This window comes from Natator depressus, chromosome 4 (genome assembly GCF_965152275.1).
Source record: "Natator depressus isolate rNatDep1 chromosome 4, rNatDep2.hap1, whole genome shotgun sequence".
Classification (NCBI taxonomy): domain Eukaryota; kingdom Metazoa; phylum Chordata; order Testudines; family Cheloniidae; genus Natator; species Natator depressus.
In genome coordinates, this window is record NC_134237.1 from 96,637,390 (window position 1) to 96,656,820 (window position 19,431).

The 19,431-nt window shown below is 46.1% G+C and overlaps 1 protein-coding gene across 4 annotated transcripts in view; it reads right to left on the reverse strand.

Annotated features, from left to right (window-relative positions):
* The window catches only part of N4BP2 (NEDD4 binding protein 2), a 78,900-nt gene that overhangs the window by 38,714 nt on the left and 20,755 nt on the right, over positions 1–19,431 (reverse strand). For 3 of the 4 annotated variants that reach the window (XR_012639350.1, XM_074951520.1, XM_074951522.1), the window contains exons 2-3: positions 7,224–7,578; positions 1,914–3,186 (exon numbers count right to left, since the gene is read on the reverse strand). Coding sequence is in view for 3 of the 4 variants with exons in the window: in XM_074951520.1 (XP_074807621.1) it covers positions 1,914–3,186; positions 7,224–7,452 (1,502 nt within the window). In the remaining variant the exon portion in view is untranslated. Of the gene's footprint in view, positions 1–1,913; positions 3,187–7,223; positions 7,579–19,431 lie in introns of those variants that run through there. The other variant, XM_074951521.1, reaches the window with a different exon arrangement.

The following is a 19,431-nucleotide window of genomic DNA, read 5'->3' on the forward strand; positions in this document are numbered from 1 at the left end:
ATTAAAGATCCTCTAGCACTTTCTGTGAAAAAGAGAGTGTGCTTTAGGCGCCTTCAAAATTTCTCTTTGTGCCATGTGCAGAGTGCTATACATGGTTTATCCACCTGTGGACACCCACAAACCTGGCGTACACCCTCCAAACCAGTAGTAGATGTGTCTCAGTGACAGGTTTACTGACTCCTGCACACACTTCTTGATTCATTCCCAGGGGCACAGGGAGCAAATGCATCTGAAGGAAGGTTCAGCCCCAGGAAGAGGGTAGGTGACAATACAACTGTCACCCTCTAATGGGGAGGTTATAGGCATTTGGTCTCTATGAAAGCAGCTACTGGGAAACACCCTAGCTATGTGGCTCCTCCAGTTCCTTCTGCTGAGGAGCAGAGGGGAGGTTTTGGAGGGAAGAATAGGATGGGGTAGAGAAGGAAAAAGCCTCCATGTTGATCGTCCAATACTTCTGCAAACCCTAGGAATTCAGAGGTTTTGGAAGCAGAATGCCCCTATTCCTTCTAGGCAGCAGTGGAGGGGCGGAACCCCATGCCCTGCTGGAAGAATGAGCATGCAGCTCATGTATCCCAATATTCTGTGCACGAGAGTATTGTGCTGGGGATGACAGGACCCTCAAATATTTTTAATGGAAGGGAACAGTTACAGTAATTGAAAGAAATTGATAATAGTTTGGAGTAAAAACATATCTAAGAAGAGTGTGAAAGACACTTCAAGAATTCATACTACAGAATAAGAGAAAAGAAATTAAAGACTAACTTGATAGAAAAAATGCAAGGGGAAAAATATAATTTCAAAAAATACCTAATAATAGAACCTAACAGAAAAATAAATATCTGTATATAATGATATGCTTCTGCATCAACAGTCCCACACAAAGTTTTATTTGCATAACTAGCAGTATGACACATCTACAGAAGTCTAAAATTGATTACTATATGTATATTAAAAGTCTAACTATCAAAAAGCTTTCTGGGAGTTCCCCAGAAAACAAAGGGCTGGATTCTCAAGTTCACTATGCACTACTCATTTGGTTTAAAGTGAACTTAAACAGGCCAGAGATTTCCGCAGAATTCTGCCAGGGGGAATGTCAACAATTATAAACCTGTCAGACCTGACATATTCCCAGCTAAACCCATCCTTGATGCCATGTGGAGGTGGGGGCATGTCAGAAGTGGCGCAGGGACAGGAGGGGCAAGGTGGAGCTGATCTGTATTAAACCTGATCCTCTGCTCGCAAAAGCTCCACTATGGAGTTCGCACCAGTGACAGACATTAGAGTAGCCCCCAATTGTTCTAACCTCCACCAGCAACAGCTGGCCAAGAATCAGGGAGATGCAACTGGCTCAGCTCCCTGCAGTTACCAGTGTCCACTATGTCTGAGTGCAGCATGGACATGATGATGAATTGGGCCTTAAATGAGGCCATTTGCAAACACCAGAAAACTATTTTTTGTTGTTGCTTTCTCTTGTTAATAAATCCTACAATAATACTGTTAAGTCAGTAGTCCCCAAACTTTTTTGTCTGTGCCACTCTGGGAGCCACGGTCGGGAGACAGGGCCAGACCACAGTCAGAGCTGGGGGTCGTGGTTAGGAGTGGGACCAGCGCTGAAGCTGGGGCCTTAACTGGGAGCAGGGCACAGGGCTCCGGTCAGGGCTGTGAGCCAGGGGCTGCAACTGAGAGCAGGTCCGCGGCTGGGAGCTGCAGCCGATGACCAAGGCCAGACCTGTGGCTGGGGCCAGAGTGGAGCTGGGGGTCAGAGCAGGACTGGGTGGCGCTCCCTCCACACCCCCTGTGAGGGCTGGCCTGGGACCCACCACGCCCCCACCAAACATTCCTCCACCCACCTCAGTTTGGGGACCACTGTGTTAAGTGATTTCTCTTATAAATACATAATATAAATGTTCTACCTTGCCAAAAAAGATTTTCCTGATCCTGGAACCCCTCTGAGAAGAACAAGTACTTGACCTACAAGATGTGTCTTTTTCCTCATCATTGGACAAACAGGTGGTTGGTGTACTTGAGAGAGGTTCATTTTTTGGATTCCATCTTGATTTCCCCATACCTTCGGAGAAGCGTTGCTATCCCAGACATGTGAAACCACTGGAGGAGGAAAAGGCATTCCTTTGCCATGCGTCCTGTAGTCTGCAAGAGGTCTCCATTGTCCCGGACTGATAGCTACTGGAGTTACAAAGCTGTGACTCCCACTTGATGGATAAAACACAGGAGCCACTGGATTCCAAGGAGGCTGTGGAGATTGCTGTGGTGATGGAGAAAAATGTAAATTCCTTCCCTGCTGAACATCTACAAGCTGTGGCAATTTGAAACTGGATCCTTCAAGAGATTCAGACACTTCAGGGAGAGAAATGCTTTTTTGGCCACTACACACAGCCATTACACCTTCCTGTTGTTCAAGGTATTTTGAGCTGGAATTTCCACTAGCTGTTGTACCAGCTTCTACAAATCCCTGGAAAAAATGACTAGACGTATCAAACAAACTTCCATGGTCTGAAACAATATTCTGTGATTGATTACGATTTCTACAAGCCACTTCCAAGTTTGCTGGTTTAATGACTTCTGGAGCATTGTCAGTATCAATTTCTGGCAGACTAGAGCTTACTGATACTTGTGCAAAAATGTCCATGTCAACTGATGAACTATCCTTTGTCTGAATGCTAGATTTACTTACAGCTGGCTGAGAAGATTTGCGAACCTCTGAGATTAACATAGATGAGAAGTTTTCAAATTTCTCATTCTCTGTCTCTGCTTGCTGCAGAGAAAACAGGACATTAAACCCTAAACTGGATTTTTCACTCTCAGGAAACTCATTAATGCCATTAGAATTACTCTGGTCAGATGTCATAGGCTGCTCTCCTGTGATTTTGTCATTTGTGGAATCATACAATTTGTCTCTCAGACTGTATTTCTCAAAAGCAGTTTGTATCAAGGAATCTAGCTCTTCCGTCAGCTGAATATCAGGTGATGGGATCTTTACTGATTCTTCTTTAAAGTTCACAATATCTTCTTTTGCACAACTTTCGCCCACTATTTCATTTGAAACAGAGCTTTGCTGGTTAACGAGAGACAGAGATGATGCTATTGAATCAAAACCTGAGACTTTTGAAGATGCTACTCCCTTAGTAGCTGTGGAAAGTTCTAGCAGACAGTCCATAGCATTTTCAACTGTTAAATAAGATAAAGAAAATAAATCAAAGAAAATGATCATGGTAGGCAATACAGCCTAATTTTAATCCAATTTAAATAAATTTTTACAATCTATAATTCAAGAAATATTATTTATAACAAACCCTGAATTTCAGAGATAGTAAACAGAAAATTTACCGATTCATTTGCTAACATATTTTCCTCCTACCTTTACAACAAATGTTGCTCACCAGGGACAAGACCTGACTGAATCTGCACACACTGCAATACACCACCATAATATGCAAAAAAGTAAATAAACTGTGAAGCTAAGTTTAACTCTGGGTACAAAGGAAAAGATTACACAGACTGATTAACTGGAATACTTGTTTCTAGTCTGTACTACACAGGAGAAATAGGGTTAAATAAATTGAAATAATCACTAAAAGGAGAATTGTAGCAGTACAAATTAAAAAAAGACAGGCACAGAAACTTTTCTTTGTTATAGTCAGGGCTAGTTAAAAGCATTAATGACAAAAAAAAGCGGAGGAGGGGGCACGGGAGTCTCCAGATGACTCAAATAAGCTGGAACTTACCAGTTTATTCCAAAGAACTATGTAGAAAGAAATTGCACACTAAAAAAAAAAGGGGGGGGGTGTTTCCTAAAGTCCAGCTCTTTCAGCACAGCTAGGTAGATCTTCTCTTTAATTTAGAGAATCTGGCTAGCCTTTCCTCCTTGTTTATTACACAACTACCACTCCATAAAAAAGTGATAGTGATAAGTTTCCCTTTTTGAATCTGTTCACAGGAGGAAGATAACAAAATATAGTCAAAAACCACCCCTCCATGCCAAAGATGACACAATGAATCTACTGAGAAGAGAAACGGACTTTTTCTTGTGAACAATCTTCTCTCCCCCTTCCATCTTATTTGCTCCCTCAGAGTACTTGGCCAGGCCTATCTGAAAAGCACATCCAGCCAAAATGTGTATAGAGAAACACAACAAAGAGTATATTGAAGGACAGGAAAGATACTGGAGTTGTTTTAAAAAAAAACTACACATGCACACGTACTCTCACACACAGGCACAAACAAAGCAGACTTAAAGACAAGCAAAGGGAAATCTTCAATACTTCAAATAATTGGTCTAAAATCCAGTTTCTTTGCTAACATATTGTTTATGAAGCATGCTTCCTTCAGTTAGTCACACAAGTGGCCTGCGGGGGGATGGGTGTTATTGGTTTTTATTTTTAAAGGATTATCTTTGTGGATAGATTCTTTTGAATAAAACATGCAACCGTTACACTTTACATATCTAACAAAATTATGGCAAATGACAATTCCCTTGGTGGGTATTCCTAGTAAAATCACAAGAAATTGATATGTAACATACACCCATACAGAATGTGGGACAGTCTTGTGTAGTGGTTAAAGCTCAGAAATGTCAGTCAGGAAAGCAGGGTTCTCTTCCCAATCACTGTCTTGCTGTATGGCTTACAGCAAGCCACCTAACTTCATTAAGTAAAACATATTATTACTTACCAACATCACAAAAACGTTACGAATCTGAGAATCTGACATGGGAAGTAGGGGGACCAGATGTCCCAATTTTATAGGGACAATCCCAATATTCCGGGCGTTGTGCAATATATGTGCCTATTACCCCCAATTGTCCTAATTTTTCACACTTGCTATCTGGTCACTAATGGGAAGTGCTATAAAATTCCTAAGTATTATAACTCATTGTAACGGGGTGTTTGCTACTCGCCACTCGGTGGAGTCTCCTTGTGGCTCATCTGGGGAATTAGCTCATCACCGTCCATGCCCCATCTGGCAGTTGCTCAGCCTATTGCCAGTCACTCGCTCTGTGGCCCCTCTCTCACTGGTCAGGAGCTGCAGTTCATCTCCTTCATTGCTTAGCCCTCCGGCCAAGTCACAACTGTCTCCCTTTCCAAGGTCTCACCAGTATCTCTCCACACAGTCTCAAGCAGTCTTCATAGCCATTGTACTGACTGTGCCACTCCCACAGTGGCTTGTAGGGGAATCCAGGCCTGCTCTCTGCACTGGGTTCCAATCCAAGGACCCTTGAACCAGCAGTTCAAGTTTATTCTCTCAGCCCTTACTGCTCCTTCCCTGGAGTGTTTCCTACACTCCTAGTACAGGCTCCTACTCTGCTCCCTTGTCCTGCCTTTTCCCGGGACAGGGAATAGTTCCTGGGACATTTCTGCGAAAAATGGGAGGTGACATTCTGCCGTGGAAGCCTCCCGAAGTTCGGGAGCTCCCCTCCCTCCAATCCCTCCGGTGGGAGCAAGTTTCCAAACCCGGGGAAATCTCTACCTATGAGCACGGGGTATGGGAGGTTTGGGACTACCCCTGCTTTCACCCCGGTGACATTTCCCTGAATTTCAATTTTCACTGGTCTGATGGGGTAGCAAGTAACAGTCCTCTGGACACAGGTTACCCCCATATGCTTAGCTTGCATTAACGGGCTGCGCTTCACTAATTTACCCAATATTAGGGTGATAGCACTCCCCAAATCTATGAGTGCCATGGTTTCTACCACATTCAACTTTACCTGCCTTGTATATTTATGTGGGGTGACTGCAACCCCTACAATACTGAGTAGGCTGCATGGGTCTGCCCCATCCCACAGGTTACACTGCATGGGCTCTACAACATTGGGGCATTGGGCCATTATCTGCCCCAACTCCCCGCACCTGTAACACTTATAATTGCTTCTAGTCACTCCCCTATCACATGGGTTAGGGGGTTTAGTCCCAGGGTCCCTCCCCCCCAGCCTTTCCCTTCCTTCTGGGTTCCCGGCTGGTTTTCAGTCTTCCTCTTCTTCCACTTAGGACTCCCTGGGGGTTTGGCCGCCTGACCCTCCAGGGTTGGGGTCAAGTGTTTGCTTCGTGAGGGGCCTTCCTTGGGTAGTTGGGTCAATTCCCTGGCTGTCATCCGTCTTTCCACCAATGTGATCACTTCATCGTAGGTGGATGGATCATTCTGGCATACCCATCTGCGGAGATCTGGCGGCAGTCCCTGCATGTAATGGTCCATGACCAAAGTCTCCAAAATCTCCTCCAGGCTGCACGCTTCGGGCCATAACCACTTCTGAGCAAGGTGTATGAGGTCGAATATTGGGACCTCAGAGGTTTGTTCTCCCTGTATTTCCACTCCTGGACCCTCTGGGCCCATACCGCTGCTGTCACCCCTGATCATGTTAGGATCTCTGCCCTCAGCCGGGAATAGTCAGTGGCATCCTCGGTGGGCAGATCAAAGTAGGCCTTCTGGGCCTCTCCACACAAAAAAGGGGTGAGAATGCTGGCCCTCTGCTCCTGGGGCCACGCCACACGCTAAGCAGTCCTTTCAAATGAGAGGAGATATGCCTCTATGTCATACTCTGCCATCATCTTTGGCAGACAACCGGTGGCCCTCAGGGTTCACGTCCTGTCAGACCCCTGGGCCTGGGTGGTGAGGATCTTCAGCTGGTCCACTATCTCCTGCAGGAGGACTTGATCTTGGGTTGCCTGGCCCATTAATAATTGGTTGGTTTCCTGCTGTAGCCTCATGGACTACTGTTGCGCCATCGCCTGAGCCCGGTTTGCCTCCTACTGAGCCGCCGTGGCTTACACCAGAGCTCTCACCACCTTCTCCACTGTGGTACAAACAAAAACCCAAAACCGAAAACCCCAGTGCACTCCTAGTACAGGCTCCTACTCTGCTCCCTTGTATCAGAGAGCATGACTGTAGGCTTTCTCACTGCAATGTGTTACCAGTTTCCTGGCTTTACAAAAGCCCCACCTGCTTCTGTCCAGGTAAGCTTCATCCCCAGTTAAACCTCATCACATCCTAGCTTCTCTTCAGGAGCAGCCAATGGCTAATTGGCCTCTTGCCTATATTAGCCCCTCCAGGGCTAATGTGTGGTGAACACCCCCATCACACTCATGTATTCATTAAAAGTTAAATTCTGATCTCTTAAAATACTGCTGAAGTCCGTGGGAGCTGCACTGCCTATCTGAGAGCAGAATTTCCCTATGAAATCCAACTGTTAACATAATAAACATTTTATTTACCTTTAAAATCACATTCAGACAGCACCATATAAACTACACTAGGATCCAGGCCAGAAAACATTTCTGACATATTGTTGAAGAGCTCTTCCTTATTGACACTGTAAATTGCTCGTGACACCGACACATCTCCTGGAGGTGGTACCAGTCCTTCACCAGAAGCACCCATTCTCTCTGAATCCATGATCTTCCTGGAGGGACTCACACCTGGATTTTTCCTTTTCTTTGGCATTCTGTTATTCAGAACAAGTTTCCGTTCTGTTTTATTTTGTCCACATGATGTTGATTTTGTCAAGTTCAGAAAAAAGAAGGCAAGATACCTTTCATGTCTCCGAAGGTCCCATTACCAATAGCAGACCTAGAAAGAAGAGAATGGAGAAATGCTTAAAAATAGGCAACTGAATTTCCACTGCATTAACTCTTAGTATTTAAAGGTCTGAAAGCTTTTTATTTTATTTTTTTGAGAGGGGAGGTGCTTTGCTTTTTTTTTCAGGGGACGGAAAGGAAGAACTTCTATTTTTATTTTTTAAAATTTTTATACTAGACATTCAGGTCCTGTTTATACAGAAGAACTAGTGAAATGATATTACAAGAGCCAAGAAAGTGAAAGTTAAGCAAGTGAAAGGGGAAGGACTATTTAATCAGTTTTAAACCCTTTTTTGTTAACACATTAAATTTCCATGACCAGTCATTTTTTGGGGGAAATGTAGCCTTTGTTAAAGATGTAGCACCCTCACTCCCACTATTAAGGTGTTAGAGATCACAATAAACATCTCCAAGATCTTCCAGAGGTCTTCCAGTAAAATCAGAAAAGACTAAACTTAACATTCCTGATATTTCTAAAGATAAAAAAAAAAGGCAGAAAGAAGTCTTGTGAAAAGCCTTTCAGGTGCTTATACACCATGAAGTGAAAAAGTGCAGAAGCCCTTTTAAAAAAAAAATTCTTTGCCTTTCAGCTAGCAAAATGAAATAGCACTTTGGGTACACACTAATTATTACACCAAGCCAACATGGAAAGCAATTAGTTTTCTATATCTATAGCCAGTATATGTATACAGTGAGGCTGCTTTTTCTTTATAATGCAGAACTTCAAAGTTTTGTTGTTGTGTGTTCAAACTGATAGCAGCAGAAAACACTATAAATTCAGTTTAACAACTTTACAAAGAACTATGTACAGGCAGTTACTAAATTTTCTATCTGATATGGTTTAGTTAACCTGATAATTAGATTAATTTTATATTAACCCACTTTATTCTAATCTGACTTGTTTACACTTTTGCTTATTTATTTAGTTTAGTTAATAAAATTGGAAACCTATGTGGTTTACATATTTTTTCCTAGATGTCAGGGTTATGGGCCTGAGAAACCCTGAGGTAGATGGAAGAGGTAACTCTGTGAAGGATCTAACAGTCGCCTTCAGAAGTATCTTACAGTTCTCCTATTGCTGGTGCCCAAACCAGAACACACTTAGCTTTTGAAGGAAAATTTACTTATGTATTAAGTATTTCTTCCAATATGCATAATAATTTTGTAATAAATGGGAGCTATATTTTCAAATGATTTCATATCTTCCATGTTGGCTACAACATTGAATCAGAATGCAGTATCACCAATGAAAAATAAACATTTGAAAGTAAACCACAGTAACTCCTCCCTTAACGTTGTAGTTATGTTCCTGAAAATGCTACTTTAAGCAAAATGATGTTAAGCGAATCCAATTTCCCCATAAGAATTAATGTAAATTGAGGGGGAAGGGGGTTAGGTTCCAGGAGAATTCTTTTTGCCAGACAAAAGACTATATATTATATATATACACTCACAAATACACAGTATAAGTTTTAAACAATTTAATACTATACACAGCAATGATGATTGTTAAGCTTGATTGAGGTGGTGAAGTCAGAGGATGGAAGAGGGTGGGATATTTCCCAGGGGATGCCTTACTGCTAAATCATGAACTAGCAATTGGCTGAGCCCTCAAGGGTTAACTCATTGTTGTTAATGTAGCCTCACACTCTACAAGGCAGCATGAATGGAGGGAGGGGAGGACAGCATGGCAGAGAGAGACAGAGACATACACCCGTGTGTGTGTGTGCGCGTGTGAGAGAGAGAGAGAGAGAGCGATACGTGCATTGCCCCTTTAAGTACACTCACCCCACCCTAATCCTTTTAAGTAGATCAGCAAGTTGAGACAGCAGCTGCTGCAAGCAAGCTCCCTCCGTCCTGAGCCCTGTTGTGTCGTTCTCCCTCCTCCTCCTCCCCCCCCCGCCCCCAGCCCTGGCTCTGTGGAGAAGTGGGAGGCAGGGCCAGCTCTAGGATTTTTGCTGCCCCAAGCAAAAAAAAAATTTTGGCTGCCCCCGCTTTTTTTTCATGCCCCCCGACCCCTGCCCCAACTCCGCCCCTTCCCAACCCCTTCCCCAAATCCCTAGCCCCGCCTCCTCCCCCGGGCATGCTGCATTTCCCCCCCTCCCCATTGCTTCCTGCGGCTCCCTCTCCAACCCCTCACCCTAGCTCACCTCCGCTCCGCCTGCTCCCCTGAACATGCCGCCGCTCTGCTTCTCCTCCCTCCCTCTCAGGTGAGGGAGAGGCAGTGCGTTCAGAGGAGCAGGCGTAGCAGAGGTGAGCGAGGGTGGGGGGGGAGCGCAGGAAGTACTGGGGGGGGGTATAGGAACCACTCCCTGCCCCAGCTCGCCTCTGCACCACCAACTCCCCCGAGTGCGCTGCTGCTCGGCTTCTCCTCCCTCCCTCCCAGGCTTGCCGCACGAACAGGCTGGGAGAGAGGAGAGAGAAGCAGATTGCCAGCTGTGCGCTCAGGGGAGCAGGTGGAGGCGGAGCGGAGGCGAGCTGGGGTGGCAGGGACACATTTCTAGGGGCAGCATGGCCGGTGCCGGAATGCCGCCCCTAGAAATGTGCCGCCCCAAGCACCTGCTTGTTTTGCTGGTGCCTAGAGCCGGCCCTGGGGGGGGGGGACCCCTGACATTAGCCCCCCCCGTTCCCTGCCCTCCTTGCACACCAAGCAGGAGGCTCCCAGGAGCAACTCCAAGGCAGAGGGCAGGAGCAACACATGGCAGTGTGGGGAGGGACAGTTAAACTGCCTGGCAACTGATAGCCTGCTGGGCAGCTGCCGCACAGGGAACTTAGGAGAGCTGGTAGGGGGGCTGCCGGTCCACCCTGGTTCCAAGCCCCCACCAGCTAGCTCCAACGGGCTGCTCTTCCTGCAAGCAGTGGACAAAGCAGGCGGCTTCCAAACAACGTTATAAGGGAGAATTGTGCAACTTTAAACGAGCATGTTCCCTAATTGATCAGCAACGTAACAACGTTAACCAGGACAACTTTAAGTGAGGAGTTACTGTACTTCTACTTAGGAAAGAAAGTTTTGAAATGAGCTAAGCTGATGATATCAACCATATACATACAACCCACCCACCCTCCCATCAACATTAGAGGCAATATTTTAAAAATATATCCAGAATTACTCATGAATGATACTCAGAAGTCTATGCAAAACATACAACTGCCTAGCATCAAATTCCTACAGGTTCTTCACAAATACTTTAAAAGTGGCATCTCTAATGTCTAATCATTCTGAGTTTAGTTGTGTGTGATAAGGAAAACCCTGCCCTGGTGGTGGGGTGCAGTCAAAGCCATCCCTAGACATTGTGGAGTCCTGCGCAGCCCCCCCACAGAGGTGGGGGCTGGCCCCTGGCATCCAGGGAGAGTGCATTCTGTATATCCATCCTTAGGATGGTGGAGTGTGCTTCCCTCTGTACCTGGCCAGCGCTGCTGACCAGCTGTGGAGGAGAAGTACTGCCTGGCAGAAACTCCTCTCTGCCCCTTTTGGTATGATTTCAACCTCTGCACAGAAAGTAGTCCCTGTACACAGGACAGCTCAGACACTGTAATTGTATCTGGAGAGAAGGTGATTTCTCTTTTCCACTCCACCAAGTGCCCTTGCAAGATCCAGTCACTAACAGGTCCTATATATAAGAAGACGTGCTTAAAAGCATTTTATTTATGTTGAATACTGTGGTAATTTAAACAGGTGAAGTCAGAGTAGGCAAATATTAATGTGTGTATCAATCGCCAAAACAAGAGGTAACTGAAAAAGCAGAGTTGCACACAAAGGTTGGCATATCATTTGAAAATGGAGTATTTAAAGAAGAAACAACAAATTTAGGCCCTGATACCACAGAGCCAGGAACAGAATTAATGAAACAATGCATAAATTCAGCTTAAACGCAGTTCCAGCTTTAGAAAAGTGTGCACTCTTAGCGTGGTGCATTGTGCTTAGAACATGGTTTCTAGTAGCACAAATTGAGCATATTATCTGTTGCATTTTTATGCCACCCTCTGCTTATACTAACCCAGTTTGGAACTCTGAAACACACCTCTGCTTTTTCTTGCAGTTCATATTTTGTTATATGCAGGAGCTCTTTTACAGTCTAAGAATAACCCCAAAAGCTGCAAGTTGCAAAGAGTGGTAGGGTTGGCATCTCTAGTCCGCTAAGAGCGCTGTGTGCTGCTTGAACAGCCAGGAATAGCTATTGGAGAATTTCCCTTCTGTAGGAGATTCTCTGCCAGTGGAAACTCCTCTTGTGCCAGCAGCTCCTCCTCCACCAGTGTAAGAGAAAGGAGGAGTGTTCTGATAAAGAGACATGATGGATCACAGCTCGCCTATGACTCATCTTCAACTGGAGTAAGGTCTCAGAGTGGTAGCCGTGTTACTCTGTATCAGCAAAAAAAACGAGGAGTACTTGTGGCACCTTAGAGGCTAAGGCCTGGTCTACACTATGAGTTTAAGTCGGATTTAGCAGCGTTAAATCGAATTAACCCTGCACCCGTCCACACAACAAAGCCATTTTTTTCAACATAAAGGGCTCTTAAAACCGATTTCTGTACTCCTCCCCAACGAGGGGATTAGTGCTGAAATCGATATCACCGTTTCGAATTAGGGTTAGTGTGGACACAATTCGAAGGTATTGGCCTCCGGGAGCTATCGCACAGTGCACCATTGTGACCGCTCTGGACAGCACTCTGAACTCGGATGCCCTGGCCAGGTGTACAGGAAAAGCCCTGGGAACTTTTGAATCTCATTTCCTGTTTGGCCAGGCGAGCTCATCAGCACAGGTGACCATGCAGTCCCAGAATCAAAAAAGAGCTCCAGCATGGACCGAACGGGAGGTACTGGATCTGATCGCTGATTGGGGAGAGGAATCGTGCTATCAGAACTACGTTCCAAATGACAAAATGCCAAAACATTTCAAAAAATCTCCGAGGCCATGAGGGACAGAGGCTACAGCAGGGATGCAACACAGTGCCGCATGAAACTTAAGGAGCTCAGACAAGTGTACCAGAAAACCAAAGAATCAAACTGACGCTCCGGGACAGAGCCACAGACATGCCGCTTCTACGCTGAGCTGCATGCAATTCGGGGGAGGGGGGGGGTAGGGAGGGGGGGGCGCCACCACTACCCCACCCCTGTCCGTGGACTCCGATGATGGGGTACTCTCCGCCATGCCTGAGGATTTTGCGGATGGGGAAGATGAGGAGGAGGAGGACGAGCTTGAGGAGAGCACACAGCACACCGTTCTCCCCTACAGCCAGGATCTTTTTATCACCCTGACTGAAATACCCTCCCAGCTCAACGAAGCTGGAGAAGGGACCTCTGGTGAGTGTACCTTTTTAAATATAATACATGTTATAAAAGCAAGCATTTTTTAATGATTATGTAGCCCTGAGGACTTGGGATGCATTCGTGGCCAGTACAGCTACTGGAAAAGTCTGTTAACGTGTCTGGGGATGGAGCGGAAATCCTCCAGGGACATCTCCATGAAGCTCTCCTGGAGGTACTCTAAAAGCCTTTGCAGAACGTTTCTGGGGAGAGCAGCCTTATTCATGGTAGGACACTTTACCACGCCACGCTCGTAGCAAGTAATATGGTATCATTGCATGACAAAGCTTGGCAGCGTATGGTCTTGGTGTTTGCTGGCAATCAAGCAACATCCGTTCTTTATCTCTGTGTTGTCCTCAGGAGAGTGATATTGTTCCTGGTAACCTGGTTGAAATAAGGGAATTTAATTAAAGGGACATTCAGAGGTGGCCGTTCCTACTGGGCTGTTTGCCTGTGGCTGAAAAGAAATCCTCCCTGCAGTTAGCCACGCGGTTGCGAGGGGGAAAGGGGGGCATTGGCGCTGAGCTGTTCGTGTTTGGCTAGCAGGGATCTTCCCTGATACCAGCCATGCGGTGGGGGGAGGGGTAAAGCAATCATCCCAGAGAACTGGATGGGGGGGTTAGTTTGGTTTCTGCTGCTGCACGTTAACAGGAAAACCGCAGCACTAAATGGCCAACTCAACGTGCTTTGCTTGGTATGGGAGAGGAGGGTACTGCTGTTATGAAGGTTGCAGAAGCCGAAAGACTATGGCTTACCATGGCTGCCTACAAGCCGAATTCTGATGCCCGGCAATGCATGTGTGATCTCTAACACCAAAGCCGCAGGCACTCAATATAAGATGCAAAATGTGACCTTGTACCAAAATCACATGTGCTATGTAATGTGAATAATGTTGTTCACTGTGAAAGAGTATAGCCATTGTTCTGTAAAATGTATCTTTTTAAATACTTCACTCCTTTTTTTTCTTCCAGGAGCTGCAAATGTTTCAAGCCTCCCTCCTCCGTCCCAAAGGCTCTCACAGATAAGGCGGCAAAAAAAATGCACGTGCGATGAAATGTCCTCTGAGCTCATGCAGTCGTCCGGCACTGACAGAGCTCAGCAGAATGTGAGGAGGGACACAATAGCAGAGTACAGGAAAGTGGCCGATGAATGTGAGGAGAGGTGGCAGCAGGAAGATCAGAGGAGGCATGAGGCAACGCTGGGGCTACTGCAGGATCAAACGGACATGCTCCGGCGTCTGGTGGATGTTCATGAACGGCAGCAGGATCACAGACTGCTGCTGTAGCCCCTGTTTAACTGCCCTCCCTCCTCCCCAAGTTCCATAGCCTCCTCACCCAGACACCCAAGAACACGGGGGCGGGGAGGCTCTGGGCAACCAACCACTCCACCCCAGTGGACAGCCCAAGCAACAGAAGGCTGTCATTCAACAAGTTTTAAAGTGGCCTTTTCCTTCCCTCCTACCCTCATCCCACTCCCCCCACCGAGGCTACCTTGTGAGTTATCTCCCTATTTTTATAATCAATTAATAAAGAATACATGTTTTTTAAATGATAGTGACTTTATTTCCTTTGCAAGCAAGCTGTGATTGAAGGGGGGAGGGCGGGTGGTTTACAGGGAATTTAGAGGCAACCAAGGGGGCGGATTTTCATCAAGGAGGAAGGGGGAGGAACAAACAGAAGTGTCACACAGTACCCCGGCCAGTCATGAAACTGGTTTTCAAAGCTTCTCTGATGCGCAGCGCTTCCTGCAGTGCTCTTCTAACCGCCCTGGTGTCTGGCTGCACGTATTCAGCGGCCAGGCAATTTGCATCAACCTTCCACCCCGCCATAAATGTCTCCCCCTTACTCTCACAGAGATTGTGGAGTACACAGCAAGCAGCAATAACAATGGGAATACTGGTTTCGCTGAGGTCTGAGCGAGTCAGTAAACTGCGCCAGCAACCCTTTAAACGTTCAAATGCACACTCTACCACCATTCTGCACTTGCTCAGCCTATAGTTGAACAGCTCCTTAGTACTGTCCAGGGTGCCTGTGTACGGCTTCATGAGCCAGGGCATTAAGGGGTAGGCTGGGTCCTCAAGGATAACTATAGGCATTTCAACATCCCCAACAGTTATTTTCTGGTCTAGGAAGTAAATCCCTTCCTGCGGCCATTTAAACAGACCAGAGTTCCTGAAGACGCAAGCGTCATGAACCTTTCCCGGCCGTCCCACGTTGATGTTGGTGAAACGTCCCTTGTGATCCACCAGTGCTTGCAGCACCATTGAAAAGTACCACTTGCCGTTTATGTACTGGCTGCCCTGGTGGTCCGGTCCCAAGATAAGGATATGAGTTCCGTCTATAGCCCCACCACAGTTAGGGAATCCCATTGCAGCAAAGGCATCTAGTATAACTTGCATATTCCCAGAGTCACTATCTTTTATAGCAGTGGCTCAATGATTGTGTTGACTACTTGCATCACAGCAACCCCCACAGTGGATTTGCCCACTCCAACTTGATTACTGACTGACCGGTAGCTGTCTGGCCTTGCAAGCTTCCACAGGGCTATTGCAACTTGCTTGTGAACTGTGAGGGCTGCTCTCATTTTGGTATTCTTGCGCTTCAGGGCAGGGGAAAGCAAGTCACAAAGTTCCATGAAAGTGCCCTTATACATGCGAAAGTTTCACAGCCACTGGGAACCATCCCAAACCTGCAACACTATGCGGTCTCACCACTCTGTGCTTGTTTCCCGGGCCCAGAATCGGCGTTCCACGGCATGAGCCTGCCCCCGTAACACCATGATCTCCAAATTTCTGGGGACCACGGTTTTAGAGAAATCTGTGTTCATGTCCTCATCACCACGCTTCCGTCGCCTCCTCGCCTGGTTTTTCAGGTGCTTGTTCTGCATAAACTGCACGATAATGCACGAGGTGTTTACAATGGTCATAACTGCTGCGGTGAACTGAACGGGCTCCATGCTTGCTGTGCTATGGCATCTGCTCAGGCAATCCAGGCAAAAGGGCGCAAAATGATTGTCTGCTGTTGCTTTCACGGAGGGAGGGAGGGTTGACTGATGACATTTATCCATAACCACCCGTGACAAATTTTTGGCCCAATCAGGCATTGGGAGCTCAGCCCAGAATTCCAGTGGGCAGCGGGGACTGCAGGAACTGTGGGATAACTACCCACAGTGCACCGCTCGGAATGTCGATGCTTGCCATGGTACTGTGGACGCCGAATTAATGTGCTTAGTGTGGACGCATGCACTCGACTTTATATAATCTGTTCCCAAAAATCGACTTCTGTAAAATCGGAGTACTTTCGTAGTGTAGACATGGCCTAACAAATTTATTTGGGCATAAGCTTTCGTGGGACTTTACATCAGCCCTGCTGTTCTAACTTGCTTTGGAGTGGGAAGTAGCAGAAGATCACAGAGCTGCAACCGGCTCCCTGCAGCTGCCTCTCTTTACTCTCATCCACACTGGAGAATCCAGGCTAAGGATAACTGCTTAAGTATTGTGATTTGAAAAACCATCTTGGTTTGCAGAAAATGCCCATTTCTTAATAAGCTGATTTGATGAATAGAAGAGTTATTAAGAAAGCAATTTTCAGAAAAGTGGACTCTGCACATCCACTCACTTGTGTACTTGAATCATCTTGTGGATGAATATTTAATTCCAAGAAATGTGTGTCCTTGAAGCAGTTATCAGGGAAGAGATATGTGTGAAAACAGTGAAGTTGAGACTGTGCCAGAGGCGCACAGTTCTTTATCAATGCTGAAATGAAACAGCTGCTTACTCTAACTGGATATGTGTACAACAGAGCTACCTAGAATTACACCATGAACTACGGAGCATATTACAGCCTCTGGCTAACTAATGAGAAATCCATTTCTGCATGTTCAACATAGCTCTAGCCTTCACTACATCTACATCAGCATGCTGTTACTGCCCCATCTTAATCTAGGTGAAAGAACTCCCATCTAAAGTTCAGTACAGGGCCCTAAATACAAATTGATTCATGTTATGTTACCTGGAACCTACAACTGAGGCCATCCTTCAGGTCTGTATATTGAAGTGCAATTGGAAATTATGTTCTTTGTCCACTACATGACACTGGCAGACCAGGTTCCACCTCATGCCAATGTCCTCCCCCATGCCTCAACTGAATACTGATAAATACACAGCTCATCAGTTTGGCTCACCTCTATGTTAATATTGTCAAAATAGGTATTAGAATGATAAGAATGTGGTTAGTATTAGACTTTACTGAATGCTTGTGAGTTGCTGCATGTATTAATCTCAGGGCTTGGCTACACTTGCGAGTTACAGCGCAATAAAGGAGCCTCGGGCGCACTAGCTCACTACCCATCCACACTGGCAAGGCATGTAAAGCGCTCTGACTCCACGGCTACAGCACTGCTGCTACTCCACCTTGGAGAGTGGAATAACGTTTGCTGCACCCCCGCTGGAGCACCGCGGCGTCAGTGTGAACGAGGTGTTGCATTACTGCGCTCTGATCAGCCTCTGGAAATGTCCCATAATCCCCTTAAGTCAAGTGACCACTCTTGTCATTGTTTTTGAATCACTGCAAGAATGCAGATATGCCCTTTGAAAGCTCCATTTCTGACAGCCCGCTGCTTATCTGCTCCGAGACAAAGCAACCATTAGTGTGGAATGCTGTGTGTGTGAGAGAGAGAGGTGGGGGGGGCAAGGGGGAGGTTAGCTGTTGTCTGAACTTACAAGACAGCATGCTGACATGCTCTCCCCCCACATACACACAACACACGCCCTGTCACACTCCACCCCACCCCACCCCCATTTGAAAAGCACGTTGCAGTCACTTGCATGCTGGGATAGCTGCCCATAATGCACCACTCCCAATGCTGCTACAAGTGCAGCAAATGTGGCCATGCCAGTGCGCTTGAAGCTGTCAGTGTGGACAGACTGCAGTGCTTTCCCTACTGCGCTCTCCGAAGGCTGGTTTAACTCAAACATCTGCAAGTGTAGCCATGCCCTCACTTATAATATTTGTATCCTTTATTGTAAAGTAGTATTTGAGTGTTTGCACTGTAAGCCTCTGCAACTGTGTAAATCACCAGACAGGAGAGAGACATTAACTCATGTGAAATGCTGATCTCTAACAGAAGGTGTTCCTGCCTTACAAGGAAGGCTCATCAACACCAGATGGACTAGCATGGAACATTAAAGAGGACAAAAGACTTATTATTTACTCTCCCTCCTCCATGAGGATGGGTCTTGTAAGTGAATTCATAGAATATCAGGGTTGGAAGGGACCTCAGGAGGTCATCTAGTCCAACCCCCTGCTCAAAGCAGGATTGATCCCCAATTTTTGCCCCAGATCCCTAAATGGCCCCCCCTCAAGGATTGAACTCACAACCCTGGGTTTAGCAGGCCAATGCTCAAACCACTGAGCTATCCCTCCACCCATCAGCTGAGTTTGCAGCTCTAAGCAGAAGAGGGGAAGAGAATAAATATCCCTAACAAGAAGAAACTGCATCTCTGTGCTGCTTGGAGTGAGGGGGGAAGGAGGGTAAAGTTTTCTAAGGGCTTGGCTACACTTACATTTTATAGCCCTCTAACTTGCTGGCTCAGGGGTGTGAAAAATCACCCCCGTGAGCGCAGCAAGTCTGAGCGCTTTAAAGCGCTAGCGTAAACAGGCTCCGAGCGCTCGTGGAGGTGGATTACCAGGAGCACTGGGAGAGCTCTCTCCCAGCGCTCACGCGCAACCACACTCGCACTTCAAAGCGCTGCCACAGGAGCGTGCCCGCGACAGCGCTTTGAAGTTTCCAGTGTAGCCATGCCCTAAGCATAAGCATAAGCAAGCGATACCTAGCTGTTTAGCCTGGGTTAGCCCTAAAGGACATATAGAGCTTGCTTATTACAGAACTTTCTATTACCTTTTTATCCTTAAGATTGTATCTCATTTGTGTATATATGTTTACCTGCTTTAACTTTACAAATAACTCATTTCCCTTCTTCATAAATCTTTAGATAGTTTATTATAGGATTGGCTACAAGCATTGTCTTTGGTGTGAGATCTAAAGTGCAACTGACCTGGGGTAGGTAACTGGTCCTGAGAGTAATCTGAATATTGCTGTGATCCTTGGTGTAAGGGACCATCTATCACAAAGGTAGACTTAACTGTGTGGGAAAACAGATCAGAATACCCCAGGGAACTGTCTGTGACTCCATGTTAAGTCTATTATAGTACCTGAGGAGATTTCACTTGACTTTGAAGTATAGAAATCACAGCCAATTTGGGCTTGTGCTCTGGTTCCTAACAGTCTGCCCTAAGGTTGGTACTCATGTTCATGAGCCACTGCAAGACAGCGTGACACACTAATTCATCAAAAAGAGATTTAAATTATTCAGCAAATGAATGTCTGGTGAATGTTTCTTTACAAAGGTTCAAGACGTGCACCTGAAAGTGAGTAACCCCTTTGTCCTATCAGTAGTATGCATTTGCCTCTTAATTTTAGACTCATGATTTATGCAGAATATAAATGATTTTGTGTTTAATAACAAAAGTGTAGTATGCT